General features: G+C 34.9%; 1 protein-coding gene across 9 annotated transcripts in view; it reads left to right on the top strand.

Annotated features, from left to right (window-relative positions):
* The window catches only part of MAGI2 (membrane associated guanylate kinase, WW and PDZ domain containing 2), a 1312004-nt gene that overhangs the window by 882275 nt on the left and 408404 nt on the right, over window positions 1-21325 (top strand). For all 9 annotated transcript variants that reach the window (XM_074340644.2, XM_074340647.2, XM_074340646.2 and 6 more), the window contains one exon: window positions 7976-8055. In XM_074340644.2, coding sequence (XP_074196745.1) covers window positions 7976-8055 — 80 coding nt within the window. The remainder of the gene's footprint in view (window positions 1-7975; window positions 8056-21325) is intronic.

A 21325-nucleotide genomic window follows, 5' to 3' on the forward strand; every position in this document is an offset into this window, starting at 1 on the left:
GGGAGGCTCAGTGACTTTTTCATCTGGTCCCTCATTTCCACACCATTCCAACCCACTGCAGTTGCCTTTCTCTCTGCCTACATTTCACTCTGCTTTACTTTCCCCCTCACTTGTCTTTGATGTTCTCCTGACTGCTTTCACTCTGCTCTGGAATACCCCTTCCCTTCCTCACTACATTTGACAATATCAACATTTGAACCCACTGTCTTTGATCTGTCAGTGCCCTTGCTGTTGATATCACAATTAATTCCTACGCAAATAAATTGTTTACTATAAAAGCTCCTTGGAACATTCAGGTAGAGCAGAACAGGGAGCATGGTGGGACACTAAGGGCTTTCTTAGGGACTAACCCAGGAAGTGTCCCAGGATTCCTGGCCAAAAACTTATAAAACATATACAATTTGTAATATGAAAGTTTGCATTCCTGCAGCATAGTCATGGTAAAGAAAGAAGATAAAAAGGAAAGGTAGAATATGTTAAGAATGAAGTAAAACAGACAAAAGGAAAAGTAGAAGAGAAGGAAAATTAGATTTGTGAGGTAAAGAGAGCTGACATCAGTAAAATCTTCCCTCTGGTACAAATATTATGAGAGTTAGAGTAATGGAAGTCTCCCATTACACTTAACTGAAATGAAGATCGTGATAAAACAGAAAATGAAACCAAAGCGTAGGACCCTGTGGTTCTGTGCATAAAACTTATGTATATATTTTATATATAAATTTATATATAATTTATATATATCTATATTTATTTCTGTGTGGAAGAGGGAAATCTACCTACACTGAAAAGTCAGTTTAAATATGTGTTTTAAAAATACACACACACACACACACACACACACACATATAAACATTGTGTGTTTTGAATTAAGGTAACAAGTAATTTCATTTTTTTGTCTTCTATGTAATAATGTTTTAAAATGGTTAGTGATTGACTCGGTGTTGCAAAATAGTTTAAATGTCTCAGTACTTGACAAAATCTGCATTTAGAAGATGAGTGTGCTTTGTTGTTATTATTCTCAATACTGAACGTGTAGGCCAACTACATTTCCCATAGTCTTCAGAACTGCTTTCTTTGATGAATGATAAATGCAGATTGCTTTTATCCTTTACAATGATATTTAGTGGAAAAAAGTGAATATCCAAGAAAGTATTTTTAAATAACAATTTTACATTGTGAGTGAATGCACTTTTCTAAACATGCTTTAAAACATTAGCAATGTTTCATGTTTAGCAATTTTAAAGAGACTTTCAAATACATAGTATTTTTTATAACCAGTTCTTTCCTTAACTCATAACATCATCCTCATATTATCTTTTAAAATAGATAGTATATTAATTATAAGTTCAAATTAGTGATAATAGTTGCAACAAATTGAGTGCCTCCTTTTTCTCAGACTGTGTTCAGGTTACCTTAAAAATAATAGCTAATATATTAATATTAAGCATTTATACTATGCTCATTTAATTCTCACTTTAGGAATCTGGGGCTTTTAGAGGTAAGTCATTTGTCCCTAGTTATATAACCAAGAACTGACAAAACCAGGATACTCTGATTTCATTTATTCAACACATATTTATTGGGCACATACTATGTGCTAGGAACCATTTTAAATTCTGGAAATACAGTCATCAATAAAATTGACAAGATTTATACCTCTCGTAGGACACAGTCTGCCTCCAGTGTCTTTGCTCTTAACCATTTTGCTGTGGTAACTACTTTACATATATCATAATCCTGTAAGTGTTTGATGTATCCCCCTTTATAGATAAAATTCTGAGGCACTTTTAGATAAATTAACTTTCTCAAGGTGTCATAGGTCTGTCACCTTGCAAAGCTGTTAGCCCATACCTTCTCCATTTTGTAAACAAACATGGCTGAAATAAAAGTAAATCTTTATATTACAATTAGTATCTGTTTTATAAGTTTCTTGGCCAGAAATTCATTATTCCAGAGATTAAATGCTCTATAAAGAAGAGCTGTCATAGGGTTAATCTAGATTGACATGCTTTGGGAATCCATTAAATTACTTCTTTGTTTGGGAGTCAGTTTAGTTAGTGACATAAAAGAGACTGTTATTGCTTTGGCGAAAAACAAAACGACAACAGGAACTTATTTGTTTACTACCATCCTCCTGATTGGGAATGAACACTATGTGAACTTAAATAATAGATTTTTTAAAGCAGTCTTTTGAAATTGAAAATTTTATCTATGAAAAATGTCATGGATGTACATGGTTTCCTAAATGTTCGTCAGGGCTGAATTTGCTTTTAAATTTGAAACAGGACACACAATCTGTTTCTTCTTATGTTGCTATTTCTGTATCTCCTTCAGTTTTCAGTGAATCACCAATTGCCATTTCAAACCAATTTAGAATTTTCCTTTATTAAATAGAATAGAAGACAAAATGTTTGGGAAATTTATTAGCGAGAAAAGTAAAATCAGTCCTTTGGTAAGAAGCAACACCAACATAATGCTTTCTCATTCTAGGCTCGATATATCTCTACCAGTCACAATAATCTGGTCTACATTTACTCCTTTAACTTGTCTTACAAAAACAGTAGACATATTGAATATTTTTTCATATATTTTGTCTTGTGCCTGCACAAGATTCTGGTGCAATCCCCAGATGGAAAATAAGTGTTTTAGACAAAACATTATGTAACACACAATATCCAAAACAATACTTATAATAAAACCTCTTTTAAAAAATGTTTTCTGAACAAATGAAAGATAACACGCTGGCAAACACATATTCATATGGTTAACAGAAATTTTAGGAATATTATTTAGGAAACATAACCACTAGAGAGGTCATTGACCTTAAATGTTTATGTGGAGAAAAAATAGTAAAACTATGAAAGAATGGAGTCTTGAATGAAAAAGCTTCCACTATTCATCATCAATGAGATATATCCAATCATTGCCTTTAATCTTATTTTTGAAGAGATGACATAGGGGGAAGGAAAAGTCTTCTAGAAAATGACATAACCATCCTGAGGGTTTTGACTAAAATATAAAGTGTAATCAATTTACATACCTTTGAAAACTAATGTTTATTTTTAAAATTACATAAAATATAATCAAGAATCTCTGTTATTCTTGTCCCTGTAATATATAACTAAGTAGTATATGATTACTACTGTTGTAAATTTAACATTCACACATATCTTGAATTGCTCAATAGACTCTAAAATATTTACCTGGACGTTGTTTTCTTCAAAAGATTATGCTTCATGCAGTCAAATATCATTAATTTCAATCTCTTATGATTCTTCTGGTGTAGTATTTCCCAGGATGAAAACACAGTTTACTTGTCAGTTAAAGATTAAGATTCAGAATTCGCTTTTTAGGAGAACTTTTTAAATTCAATGTTTTCCATTGTTTGTAAGTCTGTTACTATTTTTAGAGAAAATGGAGCAAAGGAAAGGAGTGTGTTTGATAACAAAAGCTTCTTATTCTACCAATAAAATTTCAGTTGATGAAATATCATCCAATATTTGTGCAATAGTGAAAACATTTTGATCTGGGCAACAGTATAAAGGTAGGAAATAGAGAGAAAGGAGATATAAAGAAAAGAGGAAGGAAAGGAGAACATGTCTTACGATTAGGTTTGAATTTGGTCACTTGAGAGTCCACCTATGTATACATAAGAAACCGATAAGGGGTTTATACTCTGACTGGAAAAACATAGAGTAAATGAAGAAAATGGAATGGAAGATAGAGTGTGACATGATCTGTATGAAATTTTTTCAGTTTTGTTCCTAGCAAATATTCTGCCCATTTGATAGCATTTTTCTATATTGATTCTTTAGTATAGATTCCAAGACCTAATATTTATATATAGATGATATAAATCAGGGTTTGTAAGATTTTAGTCTGGAAAAATATTCCAATTTGAATAAGAATATTTGATTTGAATAGAAAATTTATGTTTATAAGGAGAAAATGTTTCCAGTGGTATTATCTGTGTCTCCTCAATCACGATATTCTCTCTTTCATTGCTATGCATGTGCAATTTAATATAATACCTACTACATAAAAGGCTTTTAACACAAAGGAATTTAAGTCAGTGATTACTACCCTCAAGTAGGAGATAAAGGTCTCTGTTTCTAAACCACTGGCAAAGGAGCTGGGGCAAAGATCTTTGATTACCCTTTGAGGTTGTGAAATAAAGCACATCAGTATAAAAAACAAAGTGTTAGGTTCAGTATGCCTCTGATTTCAGATCATAAAACACTTTTGACTTGGGAATCGATATATCTGGGTTTACTGCTAGCTAGCTCTTTCACGTTCACTCACTAGCTGTGTAACCTTGGGCAAGTTGCCTAGTTTCTCGCACCCTTCGTTTCTCTGTCTGTAAAATGGAGTTAAAAATATGTAGCCACAATCATAGTGAGGTGATGCATGTGAAAATTCTAGTGCAGTCCCTGACAAAGTAGACAACTGGGAAATTTATGAGATAGTGAGAATAACTTTGCAATTGTGTACCATAATGTCAGCAGCTTTTCCTGTTGAAGTGAAGCGTTTATCTATGTGAGAAGAATGTTTCCTCAGAAGATAAGTTGTTATAATTTAACCTGCTCTTTTTGTCAGTTTGGAAAAGGTTAAACTTACAAAATATACATAAATTTCTGATTTATTATGTCAGCCTGTCATGTTTTCAAGACCATTCTGATAATAATTTAAACTTGAATTGCAGAGTTAAATAAAATTGTACTTCCGGTTTCTTGCAGCCCTCCAGATAGACTCAGTGTAGAGTTTAACATTAGTGAAGAGTTTTGGGTAAACCATTTTTACAAGTTTTCATCTGGATTTTTTAAATATGACATTGATTGAAATTGCATCGCTACCAACACTAGTCCTCTTACTCTCTCATTTTTCATGGTCATCACATTAACTTTATCCACAGAAATACATAGAGTAGTATATTATTATGATTCAAACTTCCTAGATATGTATTCCATTCCCCAGGAAAAGAAACATTTCTTTGCAAATGCAGCATATATATGTGCATGTGTTCGTGTTAAAGAAATTAGTATTGAAATTTAAGATTTACAACATTAGCATCTTACCTTCCTGTCATTTGTTCGCCACACAACCTGGGCAGATACAAAAAAAACTGATGTCCTGCTTTTGACTCTACTGTAGCAATGAAAGTGAAAGGAAATCCCATTCCCAAATTTGAAGAAAGGTAGTATGCAGACTGTGAAAAAAATCCCTCAGTGGTCCCATTGTGTACAGTTTTCTGCCCAATGTTTAATCCTATTTTCAAATGGCATTGTTGAAGTTCAAAAAAAAATAATTTAAAGGAAGTGGGAAAGTCACTTGGTGTGTTTTCTCCGAAATGCATTAAAAATATCCCCTTTATAAGGCATCTTGAAGAACCATGCGAATTACAAGGCTGATGGGAGCCACTATTGAAAAAACTGTGCTGTGTCTTCATGTGATGTTTAAGACAGTTACTGGAGTTCACTACTACCCACATTTCTTTCAGAATCATTTCAGAAGGTCAGCTAAAAATGCTGTTAACTATAAGAGACTCTGTCAAAAGGTATTAAGGCGACATACCATTAATGCTAGTTTAACCTAAAAAAAAAAAAAATATATCCTGTAATGAAATGCTTTATACAAACTCAGGAAAGATAGGAAATTCAGTTCTCTTCTACATTAGCCAGTTTTTGAGACCCATCGTGGTGTGATATAGACATCGTAATTTGACTCCCTGCAGTGGCTTTGTAATGGCCCCTTAATACTTATCCATAGATGTGTTTGCTTTTGTGAACATGTCTCAGAGACCTAGAAGTGACTTTTCTCCAAAATGGAGGAAGGATTTGGAAGAAGTTGTGAGTAAAAAGGAGAATTTATTTTCCTTGCCCATCTCTCGACGTTTCTCCCTAGCACATAAAAACATAGACATCAACACACACACACACACACACACACTTACTTTGAACTGAGGCATGTGTATAAAGAGCATTTTAAAAGTGACTTTTTTTTTTCCAAAATGGGACCATCAGGCGCTGAACCCAGTACTACCATTTTCATACTCAAGATAGCCATCACCTTCATCCATGGGTGTCAAATCTTTAGTTCAGGAGACAAGCCTAGCTGATATTGACATGACTACAAATGAGGACTAGAATGAGATGAAAGTGTCTGCAGTACTTTATGTCCTTCTGAAACTTGAAAACGAAACACCATCAGACTTTACAAAGGTCAACTTGGGAGAAAATAAAAGCCAGCATACTCTCTGGATGATTTATAATTTGACCAAATTTACAGTCTTTATCTGATCAAATTATTTGAGCCCTGCTCAGAGACATAAATCATTGAGGAGTTCCTAAACGTCAAGAAAATGTTGGAGAGTGTTTTCTTTTTATTCCACACGAAAGTCAGAAATAAAAGGGAATCTTTTTGAAGGAGCAGAGAGTTCATGACTCAAGGATCTTGATGTCTCACTTCTCAGAGATGGCTCTCCACCCAGGCAGACAGGATGATCACCCAAAAAAAATCATATAAAGAGTGCTTTAACACCTTGGAATTGTTTCCCCCCTGCCCATCTTATCTCCATCTTTCCTCCTTCCTGCCTTGAAATTCCCTTCATTAGATAGGCACTTAGTCTCTAGAAGTTTGGTATTAAATATGCTGCCTGGGAGAATTTTCTGACCTTTGCTTTAAGTGCAGATTATGTCATCAGATTATCTAGCCAACACTTGTCATTCTGATACGATAAAACATAGTTAAATTTCATTGAAGAAAGAGAAAATATACGTGAAATTGATATTATCATTATCATTTGGAGTTACTTAAAATTATGTTCAAGTATCCTTATTATCTGGCTTTCACTTATGTTTCCAACCTGTTTTCCCCTCCTCCTTTGCATGTGTCATTCATTGGCCTTCCAGCTCTTCCTGTACACACGTGACACTTTCCCACACTTGTGACTTTGTTCATTCTCTTTCCGAAGCCCTCACAAATCATTTGTCCTCCTTGATAATTTGTCCATTGGCAGATGAGATCTCTTGAGACAGCTATGCACAGTAAAGATTTTAGCCCCAATGAGCAGTTATGAGCCATCGAGGGGTTCTAGAGTTATAAGGTGCATAACTGGAGTCTTGCCAATGATGGAGAGTGTGTAAACCACCCCAAAGATTCTATCTGGTCGTTCTATAACAACCCAAAATATGCAATATTAGTTAAATCCACCAGGGATTCTAATGCAGGTGAATCCAAGACCTCTTTGAGAAAAAACTGCTCTAACCAGATCTCCCTTTGCTTTTTAAACTTCAGGCAAAAGACATTCCAGAAAACATTTTTCAAAACAAAAATGTCATTAAAATTATTATTAGTTCTCAGAAATTCAAAAACATTAGAATACAGATATTTTATTCCCTACCTCCCTAGCTGGATTTTTCACAAGTATTTACATGGTAGATAGCTAAATGTGGATTAATGAAATTGCTACTAATCACTTTTTAAGAAAATGTAGGAATCCCAAGAACATGCTATAATTTGCATCACTTTTGTGCTGCCTCTGCCAGCTCTGTGGTTAGAGTAACAAAACAACTATTTATGAAAAGGGCAGATTTCAGATGAAAATAATTCTTTTGCAAAACTCAGGAAACGGTATTAGAGCCTGCGAACTGTGCTCTTCCAACTGGAGAATCCTGTATTTGTAATAAATTCCTTTTGCTCTGGATGAGTTCTGCATTTTCAATGAGGTTAACTTGGCAACATTCTAGTTGATTTTAATAAAAATAGCTGCTTTGAGGACAGGGAGCTGAGGTTGCCAAATTTACAGCTGCCTTGCACAATTGCTCTTACACCTCCTTCAGGGCTACTTAGAACCAGTAAGCAAATTAAGTGTATCGATTGCAATTTTGTTGGACTAACCCCCCCTCTTTTTTTCTTAGGGAATAAACTTGATTCCTTTCAGTATGTGTCTATTCAGAGTGATCTCTTTTCTTTTCAGCCATAACACAAAGACAACATCATGGCTGGATCCACGACTTGCGAAAAAGGCTAAACCTCCAGAAGAGTGCAAAGAAAATGGTAGGTTATTCAGTTTTTATGGTGTTTCAGCATTGCACTTCGAGAATATTTGTGTTTCTTAAAAGAGGGTCTCACCTAAAACAGCAATAGTGTAGTTGAAACAATTTTAAAGATGGAATATTTAACGCTCAGATAGGAGAGAGAATTAGCTCAGCATTTCAGCAGTGCCATGTGGGTTTCCTTTTTCTCTCTGAGGAGACTGTGCTGGATCTCACTTCTCTGTCATCTCTGTTGCTGGTTCTGTTTGACTTCTGGCCTGACTTTCCACCACCTTTTAAGGACTTTTGTTTGCAATATGTCTCTCTGAGGACTCTGATCTTTTCATTGAAATTAAATATGATATACAGAGAAACAGTACTGTGAACCTATAAATAATGTTTGATTTTTGTGTTTTGAGGCATAGTATTCTGCTAGTTATTAAGGAATCAGTGATATAAAGCTCTATACATATGACTACTTTCTTTTAATCACACATTTAAATAAAATAATTAATTACATGAATGTACTGGGTTATCCTTAGTATTTTCTAGTTTCTAACGTAATAACATTAACTTGCTTAAAAATCAACTGTTTTCATATATGTGAAGAATTTTTTTAAAATAATTTTAAGGATTACATGAATGTAAACCTTGTCTTTAAATCAGGAAATTATATAGATGAAGTGTGTTACGGAAGATATTTATATATTTTTTAAAATATAGAGCTTAATGTTAAAAGAACACTTATAAGTAATCTAAAATAATAAAATGCACCCTCTCCTGATGATTTATTATTTGGCCACATTTATAGCCTTTATTTGATCAAATTATTAGAACCTGTTCAGAGGCATCTATCATTGAAGAACTCTTAAAAGTGAAAAAAGTGATGAGGACTATTTAAACTTTTTAAAAAGTCTGTAATTCCAAAAGGCCCGTTATTTTAACAGTAATTCTGGCTTTCTCAGATAGTATATAGGAAATATTATTATTCATATGTTATATGGGAACTATTTACAATCTAGTTATACTATTGAGTTACATAAAAAACGAGAGTATACAATTTACATGTACATATTTCAATGCATAAATATCCAGTTTTCAAGCACTATATTTCATTTCTTATTCATAGCTATATCTGTATGCCTTCTGTACAATAGTACAGCTGTATGTACTTGAATTTCATAAAATTATTATGTGGCCTGGACTTTTGAGCACCATTATGTTATATTTCATTGACACTATTAAGACGTGTGTTGCAAAATGTGATAAGTTATAAATTGAAATGACCTGATCTGTTATATCTGGGAGTTACAATTTACTTACGCCACAGATGTAAAACCTTTGTATATACTAATTTAAGTGAATTTAACAATTTTGCAGTTCTGTGACACATCAAACTTCTTGGCTGTCTTGTTCCTTTGAGTTGTTCTTTTCATTATAAAAGCCTATTGAAGTCAAATTTTAAAATCCTGGGAGAGATGTAGGTATAACATATTGCATAATTATAATTTTTCAGTGTTATCAGTGTTTCCCACATCTGCACTTTGCCTTCTCTGGATGGTCGATGGCTAAAATATGATGCCAGTGTCTGTGAAAAACAGGTCATTAAGAAATGAGTCCTAGAATACAGTCTTATAGCTCAGAGTGATTTGTAATTGGTCATTGCTATTTGTTCTCATTTTCTACAAAATAAGTAATTCATGGATTTTATTCCATATATTATTGGAATGTTTTACAATGGAAACTAACATCTAATTAGTTGGAATGCCATTATTCCAAACTTGTGTTTTAAGTTTTCTTGCCAAGAGAAGTGCTTTCAGGTGATATTGTTACTTCTGTTTCATTTTTCTTTTCTTTAAATAACATAGGTTAAAACTGCTTGTTCGAAATGTGGATGTTAATGGACTGCTGTTGAACCTACTAGTTAAGTCAGGCTTCTTTGTATGTATCACAGTTCAGCACAGATCAAACAGAGTTAGTAAAGTCATCTTCTGAATGATGGACTGTGTGTAAATTGTGTATTAAAATGTGTAGAGGCTCAAGATGATAATATCTTTCTCCAGTAAAGATAGCATGTTTTCTCCTGCCAGGGAGGTGGAGTGGAGGCTAATTACCTCAATCTAATCTGGAGCTGAGCCAACATGAGGTTGGGTTCAGTTTTGGTGAGACCCAATCTATCTCTGATTTGCTCCTATTCTTAGGATGTTTGCCTACCCAGGTTTTCAACTAACGGTCTATTGCAGGTCTGCAAACACATTCTGTAAAAAGTCAGGTAATAAATATTTTAGGCTTTGCAGGTCATCCTCTCTTTGCAACTAACTGTTGTTCAAAAGCAACCAAAGTCAATATATAAATAAGGGGCACAGATGTATTCTGGTAAAATTTGTTTAAGAACACAGGGATTTCACATAACAAAGTGCTTGTATTTTGATTTTTTTCTCAACCATTTAAAAGTGTATAAACTGTTATTAGCTGGCAGACCATACAAAAAATAGTGACAGGCTGGATTTGGTCCACAGAATGAACCCTGGCCTACAGGCAGGTCTTGCACACCAAAATTTTTTAAGTGTTTTTCTTCTCTGTAGTGCAAGACTGAAAAAAATATGGGTGTTTTTCAGGGGTTTAGCTTCGTATTTTGCCTCTAGACCTTGTAGGTTCAGAATTTGAGAAACATTATCATGGATAACTGGCCATGTGTTTGAGATCTCTCAAGGCTATGTTTTGTCACTTCAATCCCACAAGACTCCTCAACTCAGTGCTGGTTTTTCTAACCCCCAGCAGTGGTCTTCTTCCCAGGCTGCCTCTGAATTCTTTCCAGAGCCTCAAATCAACACAATCAGCTGCACATTGTACTCTCACCTCTCCAGGGTTGTTTCCGTGTCAGAATTTTGATGGTCTATGCCTGTTGTTTTAGAGTTCTCTGGTCTCTTTAAACTGCTTACTTTTTACATTTTATCTAGAGTTTTTATGTGTTCTCATGGGTTATAACCTGCTGACCCCACCGACCTGGAACAGAAATTTTAGTGCAGTAATTTTTAAGTTGCACATTTTAGACCTTATTGGGTTGCATCCCATAAATTCTTTATTAGGATTATAATTTATATCTAACCTCTCAAGATTGAATTCCATGATATTGTATATGTGCACATACTATTATGAAGGTCTGCATGCATGTGTGTGTATGTAGATACGGATCTGTAAATATATGCTTCTGCACATCTGTTCACACAGGTGCATGAAGTTAATGCCTTGGCCAACTATATTAAGAGGAAGACAAGTGAAAGAGAGACAGAAGGGGTATCAACTGATTTAAATTATTCTTGGGCTAGAGAAAAAAACTAGCAGATGTTTTCTCATTGCTATCAGGTGGAAGGGGGAGCATGGCTCAGTACAAATACATATTTAGTGTGAACAATTATTTTGTTCACACTAAAGCAATTATTTTGCTTTTCTTTATTTGAAGGATAATACTGCTACTAAACATAAAATATACTTGCTTCTCTCATAATGTGGTTGAAAGTACTGAAGTCATTGTATCCTATGCGTTTGTCATAGCTCTGTCCATTTTTAGCATTTTAAGACAAGTCTACAGGGCAGTAAAAAGTCTCCACCTGTAACTGGATTCTAATATGAGTATTTTGGGGAGTGCTGTTTAGCAAGCCAATATAGTCTTTTAGAAAATACCACAGAAATAGCAGTTAACTACGAAATAATTTGGATGCAAGTTTGGTTGAACTGTATATAAAGCACCATCATATTTGTCCCCAGCTCTCAGAATTGGAATTTGTCTGAGACAATTCCAATCACAAATATCCGACAGAAAATCACTGAGTTAGTGTTAGTATCACAATTGGTTAAAGCCTGTTAGGACCATTCTTTTCTTAAAGTTGAAATGCAGTTAAAATCAGTAGGCCCACAGTATTGTATTCAGGAGAGGGAAATCTCTGTTCCAAACCCAAATCTGTGGGCTCTTGGGCAGGGTACTTAATCTTTGGGAACCTCGGTTTGCTTACCTGTTAAGAGGGAATAATACTTATTTCATGCAGATTTCATTTCACGTACAAGAAGGACAGCTTGTTGTACCATAGGCTCTAAATAATTGTTCCTTTTTTTTCCTTCTGGTATGCTCTGAGCCAACAAGTTAACTTCGTAGAAGATAAAAAGAAATTCAGAATAGTTGGCCTACCCTAAGAGCCTTGAATTATTGCAGGGTGTCCTGGAGGGATGGAAAAGAATAAGCCATGTGGACAAAAATTATCCAGCCAGCTAATTTCAGACTAATGTGAATGGATTGGAGGTTTCCCCCTTTCATTCTGTTAAATTGGCTCTAAATTTTAACAAAGTTATAATTGCACCTGTATGAACTAGGAGGCTTTGTTTCTGTATTCTACATCTATGAATTGTGGGCTTTCTCACATTACAGAAAAACAATCACACAATATTAACCCATTTACCTGCGTTTACCCACTGCATTTCAACTGAGCTTAACTGAAGCTTGGAGCTATTACTTAATCTGCCTTTTTTAAAAAAGTGTCCAAAATCAACATCAACATAGACAGCATAAGCTATGCTTTATAATATTTATTAAATGGATGTTTTTTCAAGAGAAGGAGTTTGCCTTTCTAAAGTAATAGAAAACAGTAATTAGTTTTAGGTCATTTCTTTAGTGAGTTTCATAGTACTGACACACAGATTTGGAAAGGAAATGTGTATTTTTCATAATTCAGATTTTATCTGTGGACAGCATAGTTTATTTTTCCTTAAATAGGGACTTTGGACTGTTTTTTCATTAAGTTTGTAGTGATAATTATGGTGCATTAATAATCTGTTTTCTCAAGATTAAATGTGGCCAAATTAGTTTCACCTTTAAATATTTGTTTTTCTAATCTAATAAACCTGCTAAGATTATGTTTGTGAAGCACCTTAAAATTTTTCCACTAGGAAGAATTCGTAAGAACATTCTGAAAATATTAACTATTCAATTACTAAAACTTCAAAATTGAAAAGATTCATTTATATGCTAATATTGATCTCCTATATGTAAATATTATAAACAAACAAATTTAAATGTTATTTTGTTTCTGTGCTAAGATTTTGGGTGTTTTTGTAAAAAAACAAAAAAACAAAAATTTAAATATCTTAATAGAAGCCTTAGTTCTTATTTTACTAATCAGCAATTATTAGTCATAATTTTCCATAGCAGCACTTTGAGGTACGCTTCATTCAATACTATGGCAACTTTTCTAGTATTTTTGGCTCAGAAGTACTAAGAAATACCAACATTTTAGGAATATAAATGTTTTGTGGCAAAAATAATAATAATGCAAAATATATCATATAGGGTGGATAGTCCACTGTTGTGCACTAGTACCAAATTCTGAGTTGTTAATGGCCGGCATCTGTTCTAATTGGTCCCATTTTGTTCTGATTAGTTGGTGCCCCAACCCTAATAGTTATTAAATATTCTGAGTATAATTCCTGCACTAATTATTTGTGTAGTTCCCCCTCCCACCTGTTAATATTTACTGTAGCTATAAAGTAGTACCTATGTAAGGATTATGAAATTCTGTCCTTCTTTAGTTCTTTATTGCTCACGTGTCGTGCGGGAGACTGTCATGCGGGAGACCCTGCTCGCTGCGCCATTTGTCGTGCGGGGCGGCCTGCGGGGTCTCTGCTCCCGCTCCCCACATAACGCAGGATATGGTGAGGCCAAAAAGGAACACCCACGGAGCCATAGGTAAGGGAGTCATACCACTATATTCTCTCTGGCGGCAGCACTATACTCTCACTGGAGGCTGGATCCACACTGTCCGCAAACCGCCATCCACGCTTGCCAGCCCAGCCGCCATCTTCTTGCTAGCCCCCGTTCTTCCTCTTTCCTCTCTCCCTCTCCTCCGTAGCCGCAGCAGTTATATTAGCGGCTAATTGGCTAACTGGCTACAGCTGACGGCCAATCAGCCACAGCTGACGGCCATCTACTACCGGAGCCAGCACTCCTCCACGTGAGGCCGAGAGCCTGTAAACTACTTTCTGGGGCTCTGTCCCCACATCACGTTACCTTTATATTTAGGAATGAGTTCTGCCTTGTCCTTACTCCTTAATGCGTACAAGCTTAAAAATAATGTTGACATCATTGAATTTGTTTGTTTTGCACAGTGGCAAAATGATTTCAAATTTTTTCAAATATGACTTTTTGATTTTTTTTTATTTCGAAAGAATTATAAATTCACAGGAAATAAAGGAATGTACCGAGAGGTCCCAAAGCACCCCTCACAAAGCATCCCACAATGTTAACACCTTATAAAAATATAATATCAAATTCAGGAAATTGACATTGGTACAAACCAAAGACCTTATTCAGATTCCACTAGTTATACAAGTATTCATTGTGTGTGTGTGTGTGTGTGTGTGTGTTTCCACAAAATTATATCACATGTGTAGTTCCACATAACTAGGACCACAATCGAGATTCAGAACTGTTCCATCACCACAAGGCTTCCTCATGCCAGCACTTTAGAACCATATCCACCTCCTCCCTCTATACAGTCCCTAACCTTTAACAACCGCTGACCTGTTCTCCATTTCAATTACTTTATTATTTTTAAAATGTTGTATAAACAGAATTCTACAGTGTCTAAACTTTTGAAATTGCTTTTTCCACTCAATTTAATTACATTGAAATCTATTTATGTGTGTATTGCTACTTTTTATGTACCATTTATTTAAGCATTTACCCATTGAAAGACATCTGGGTTGTTTCCTGTTTATAGCTAATTACAAATAAAACTGCTCCAGACATTTGTATACAGGTTTCTACATGAGCATAGGTTTGATTTCTTGATAAGTACCCAAGAGTACAATTGCTAGGTTATATAGAAACTACATTTTTAATTTTAGAATAAACTGCCAAACTATTTTCCAGACTGGTTGTACCCTTTTACACTCCCATCAGCAATGAACAAGTGATCCAGTTTCTCTGAATTCTTGCTAACATTTGGTGTTATGATTTTTTTTATTTTTTTATTTTTTTGCCATTCTGATACAAGTATGATATAGTGGTTTTACTTTGTATTTCCCTAATAGATAATAATATTGAACATCTTTTCATGTGATTATTCCCATTTGTATATCTGCTTAGTAGCATGCCTTTCAAACAATTTTTAATTAGATTGTTTTTTAATTCAGTTTTAAAAAGAGTTCTTTGCATATTCTATATATAAAGTCCCTTTATCAGATATGTTGTTTACAAACATTATCTCCCAGTCTGTAATTAGCCTTTTCATTATCTTAACAAGGTCTTTTGCAGAGAAAATGTTTTTAATTTTGATGAAGTTCATTTTATGAATTTTTCCTTTTATGAATCATGCTTTTGATGTCAAGTCTAAGAACTCTTCAGCTAGCCCTAGATACTAAAGACTTTCTCGTATGTTTTTCCTAACTTGTATAGTTTTACATTTAAGTTTATGATATATTTTGAATTAATATTTATATGAAGTATAAGGTTTAGATTGAGGTTCAATTTTTTTTTCGTATGGCTATCTAATTTCTCCAACACCATTTGTTGAAAAGGCTGTGCTTTCTCCATTGTATTGTGCATGCACCTTTTCCATAAATCAGTTGGTTTCCACTGATCTATATGTATCTATCTCTGCACCAGAACCACCCTGTCTTGATTACTATAGTTATATAGTAAGCCCTAATATTAGGTAGACTAATACTTCCTACTTTAATCTTTTAAAAAGATAGATAGATGATAGATAGATAGATAGATAGATAGATAGATAGATAGATAGATGCCTCAATTAATCGGGAGATATAACAGTTCTAAATTTGTATGCACCTAATAATATAGCTTCAAGTCATACATAGAGGGAAAAATGACATCTAAAAAAGGAATTTGAAAATTCTATTATCAGAGTATGATTTCAATACATTAAACAAAAAAATAAAATTTGTATAACAGAAATAGTATTCTTGATCCAAAAGTCACATATTAAACATTGAATACATAGTACTCCACAGAGCAAGTCTCAACAAAATTCAAAAATAACTAAATTACAGGAAATTTTAATTATGTATCAATAAAAAGATAACTAAAGTCTCTCCATACTTGGAAATTTAAAAACACATTCCTTTTTTTTCTAACTTTATTAAGATGTAATTAGCAAATTAAATTGTGTCAGTTTAATGTATGCAATGTATACTGTGAAATCATTAACACAATATGGTTAGTCAATACGTCCATCAACTCACATAATTATCTTTTCATGTTTGTGTGGTGAGAACATTTAAGATTTACTCTCTTATCAACTTTAAGCATATAATACAATACTATTAACTATAGTCATCATGCTGTACATTAGATCTTTAGAAATTATTTATCTTATAACTGGAAGTTTATACCTTTTGACCAGCTCTTCCCACTTCCCCTACTCCCCATCCCCTAGAAACCACTCTTCTACTCTCTGTTTTTATGAGTTCAACTTTTTTTATTTTCCACATATAAGTGAGATCATATAGTATTTGTCTTTCTCTGTCTGACTTATTAACTTCACATAATGCCCTCCAAGTCCATGCACATTGTTGCAAATGGCAGGATTTTTTCATATATATGTGTGTGTGTATATATATATGCATATATATATATATATATATATATATATATATATATATGTATATACACATACACATATACACATATATATGTATATATATATATGTATATGTGTATATAAAATCTTATATATACATCACATATACTTTATCCATTCATCCATCAATGGACACTTATGTCTTGTTTCCATGTCTTGGCCATTTGAATCAAGCCACAGTGAAAAGGGAAGTGCAGATTTTTCTTCAAGGTAATGATTTAATTTCTTTAGATGTATACCCAAGAGTGTTTATTGGCCCATTCTTTAAATTAGATTAGTTTTTTCTATTGCTTCTATTGAGTTTATGAATTCCTTATATATTTTGGATATTAACCCTTTTTCACATAATGGAGCTGAACCCATAAAACCATAATAAATGGTTTGCAAATGTTTTCTGCCATTCCATAGATTGCCTTTGCATTTTGTTGATTTTTATTTCTTTGTTTTGTTGTCATTGTTCTTGCTAAAAAGCAGAAGATTTTTAGTTTGGTGTAGTGCCACTTGTTTATTTTTGCTTTTATTTTTGTTCTTGTTTATTTTTGCTCTTGCTTTTGGTGTCATATCCAGAAAATTATTGCCAGCATCAATGTTAAGGAGCTTTTTCCATGTTTTTTTTTGTAGGAGTTCTATGGTTTAAGGCTTTACATTTGAGACTTTAATCTATTTTGAGTTAACATTTATGAGCAGTGTAAGATAAGGGTCCAACTTCATTTTTCTGAATGTGAATATCTAGTTACCCAAACCTATTTATTGAAGAGACTATTATTCCTTATTGAGTATTCTTGGCTCCTTTATCAAACATCAGTTGATATATATCCATGGATTTATTTAGGGCTCTTTAGTCTATTCCATTTATGCCTGTGGCTGCTTTTATGCTAGTACCGTACTGTGTTGTTTTTTAATTTTTCAGAGATTTTTATTAAAATGTAGCTAATATACAATATAATATTAGTTTCAGGTATACACCATCGTTATTCAACATTTATATACCTAAAGAAATGATCGCCATGATAAGTACAGCAACCATCTGACACCGTACCACTCTATCATAATATTATGGACTATATTCACTATGCTATCTATACATTACATCTCCATGACATATGTGCTTTATACCTGAAACTTTGAACCACTATTCCTCTTTATCTTCCCCCCTTTTAATTTTTCAATTATGGTTGACATTCGACATTATATTAATTTCTGATGTACAGCAGTGTTTAGACATTTATATAATTTAAGAGGTGTTTCCCCTGACTAGTCTAGTACCCACCTGGCACTATACATAGTTACTACCTTATTATTGACTATATTCCCTATGCTTTACTTTATACCTATTGACTGTTTTGTAACTTCCAATTTATATTTTTTTATCCCTTCACCTTTTTCAACCTGCTCTCAATGCCCTTCCAATCTATCACGTCAATAAATCTAGTACCCATCTGACACCATGGTAGTTATTACAATATTATTAACTATACTCCTTATGCTATACCCTACATCCCCATGACTACTGTGTAACAACCAATTTGTACTTCTTAATCTGTTCCTCTTTTTCAGCCACGCAACCCCCCTCCCATCTGGCAACCATCAAATGTTCTCTGTGTCTATGAATTTCAGTTTCTTTTGTTTGTTTCTTTTGTTCATTAGATTACATTTATAAGTGAATAATATGATATTTGTCTTTCACATTTGACTTACTACACTCAGCACAATACTCTTTAGGTCCACCCTTGTTGTAGCAGATGTCTAAATTTCATTCTTTTTAATGGCTCAGTAGTATCCCATTGTACATATGTTCCACGTCTTCTTTATCCATTCAGGGACAACCAGGCTGCCCTCATATCTTGGCTATTGTAAATAATGCTGCAATGAACCTATGGGTATTTGCACTCGAAGTAACGTTTTGGGTTTCTTCAGATAAATATCCATAGGTGGAATTATTAGGTCCTTCTTTGTCTCTTGTTATAGCCTTTGTTTTAAAGTTTATTTTGTCTGGTATAAGTATTGCTATTCAGCTCTTTCTTGTTTGTTTGTTTCCATTTTCATGAAATATCTTCTCCCATCCCTTTACGTTCAGTCTGTATGTATCTTTCAATGTATAGTGAGTCTCTTGTAGGCAGCATATGTATGGGTCTTCTTTTCTCTTCCATTGAACCACACTATATCTTTTGATTGTAACATTTAATCCATTTACATTTAAAGTAATTGTTGATAAATGTATGCCATTTTATTATTCATATATTTATCTTATTTTGTTTGTTTTATTGTCTTCCCTCTAAGATTCTTTACTAGTCTGGTGGTGATGAACTCCATTAACTTTGTCTTGTCTGGGAAGCTCTTTATCTGTTGTTCGATTCTAAATGATAGCTGTGCTGGTAATCTTGGTTGTAGGTCCTTGATTTTCATCACTTTGAATATTTTTGGCCAGTCCTCTCTGGTCTGCATGTTTCTGCTGAGAAATCAGATGATAGTGTTATAGGAGCTCCCTTGTAACTGCTTTTCTGTTGCTGATTTTAAGATTCTTTCTTTAGCTTTAATCTTTGGCATTTTAATTGTGATGTGTCTTGGTGTGGGCCTTTTTGGGTTCATCTTGTTTGGAACTCTGTGCTTCCTTGGCTTGAATATCCATTTCCTTTACCAGGGAAGTTTTCAGTCATTATTCCTTCAAATAGGTTTTCAATTCCTTGCTGTCTCTCTTCGCCTTTTGGTACCCTTATGTTGCAAATGATGGTACACTTGATATTGTCCCAGAGACCCCTTAAACTACATTTATTTATTTATTTATTTATTTATTCATTCATTCATTCATTCATTCATTTATTCATTGCTGTTCTGATTGTGTGTTTTCTGCTTTCTTATCTTGCAAATCTCTGATTAGGTCCTCTGCTTCATCTAATTTGTTGATTCCTTCTAATGTATTCTTCATTTCAGTTATTGTGTTATTTATTTCTGACTGGTTCTTTTTTGTTCTCTATCTCCATTTTTATGTTTCCTACCTCTTTGTTGAAGTTCTCCCTTAGACCATTGAGCATCCTTATAACCAGTGGTTTGAACTCTGCATCTGGTAGATTGCTTGTCTTCATTTTGTTTCGTTTTTTTTTTTTTTTTCCTTTGCCTTGTTTTTTTTATTTGGGACATTTCTTTGTCTTCCCATTTTGGCTGCCTCTCTGTGTTTGTTTCTATATTAGGTAGGGCTGCTATTTCTTCTGTTCTTGGTAGAGTGGCCTTATGTAGTAGGCGTCCTGTGTGTCCCAGTGGCACATTCTCCCTGGTCATCAGAGCTGGGTGCCCACATGTGTCCCTTGAGTGGGTTGTGTGTGTGTCCAACTGTTTTAGTTTATTCTTAGTTGCTATTTGCACTTCAGTGGGAGGGACTGACCCTTGGGCTCATTGGTTGTGAGGACACCCATGAGCACTGTGAAAGAGTTGTTGTGCAGGGGCTGACCTTACAGAGCAGGATTTGCTTTAGCAGGATTCTGGTGCCTGCTCAGTCTTCCCTTTGAGTATGTCGTACTTGGAGGTGGCTGGGTGATGCTCCATCTCACTTTGAAGCTGGCCACTGCATGTGCCAGCCCCAGTGCCATGTGGGAAGGGACCCACTGCAGGCCAAATTCAGCCCTTGCCTGTGGACTGCTCTGGCTACATGGCATAAGCCCCAAAGCAATCCACAGATGGCCACCACCTGAGCTGTACTTGGAGGTGACTCGAAAAGCCAAACCACAAATGAAGGTCAGCTGCCACTACTGCTGGACTTAGGGCTGCTCAGCCAGAGGTATGGGACATGCTGAAGCCAGATGCTGCTTGTTTCGGTTTTGTGAACCTTTGATGGACTTTAAGAAAGTCTGCAGCATGAGCCAAGGCAGGCAGTTTGTACAAAAAAGCCTCTGGAAGCAGCTTGGATGGGCCCGAAAGTTGGGTGGGTGGGGTCTTAGGGATTCAGGGCAAATGAATGGTGTTACCTTAGTTGATAAAGACTCAGAAATGGCATTTGTCAGCATCTGCACACCAGGAAGGGCAAGGCCTCATGCAAGGAACAATGGCTTCCACCAGTTCCTCCATCCAGGAGAAAGCTGTACCTCCAGCCCTACCCTGAAGCCAGACTACTTAGTTCCTCCCTATATGTCCCTGTCATCTTTTGTGCTGCTGCCCTAGTACTGGAGCTCGGAGCAAGTGAGTCAATCAGCAAGTAAGTCCATGCACAGGCCCTTTAAGAGGAGCACCTGGGACTGCAGCCACCCTCCATCTCACTCAGCCACAATCTCAACTGGTTTTTCACAGCCAGAAGTTATGGGGACTTCTTTCTCTGGCACTGGAATCCTCTGCTGGGTAGCCTGGTGTGGTACTTGGATTTCTTGCTCCTTTTGTTGAGACCTTGGCAGCTGAGATATTCCTTCCAATTTTTTTTTAAACTTTTATTTATTTAAGTGTGTTTTTCCAGGACACATCAGCTCCAAGTCATGTAGTTGTTTCAGTCGAGTTGTGGAGGGCACAGCTCACAGTGGCCCATGTGGGGATCGAACCAGCAACCTTGTTTTTAAGAGCACTGTGCTCTAACCAACTGAGCTAACTGGCCTTCCCCCCATTTTTTAAATAGTTATACATGGGTGTGGGACCAGTCTATTCTGCATCTCTGCCCCTCCT

The sequence above is a fragment of the Rhinolophus sinicus genome, chromosome 4 (genome assembly GCF_057876585.1).
Source record: "Rhinolophus sinicus isolate RSI-liver-muscle chromosome 4, RSI-T2T, whole genome shotgun sequence".
In the NCBI taxonomy this organism is placed as follows: domain Eukaryota; kingdom Metazoa; phylum Chordata; class Mammalia; order Chiroptera; family Rhinolophidae; genus Rhinolophus; species Rhinolophus sinicus.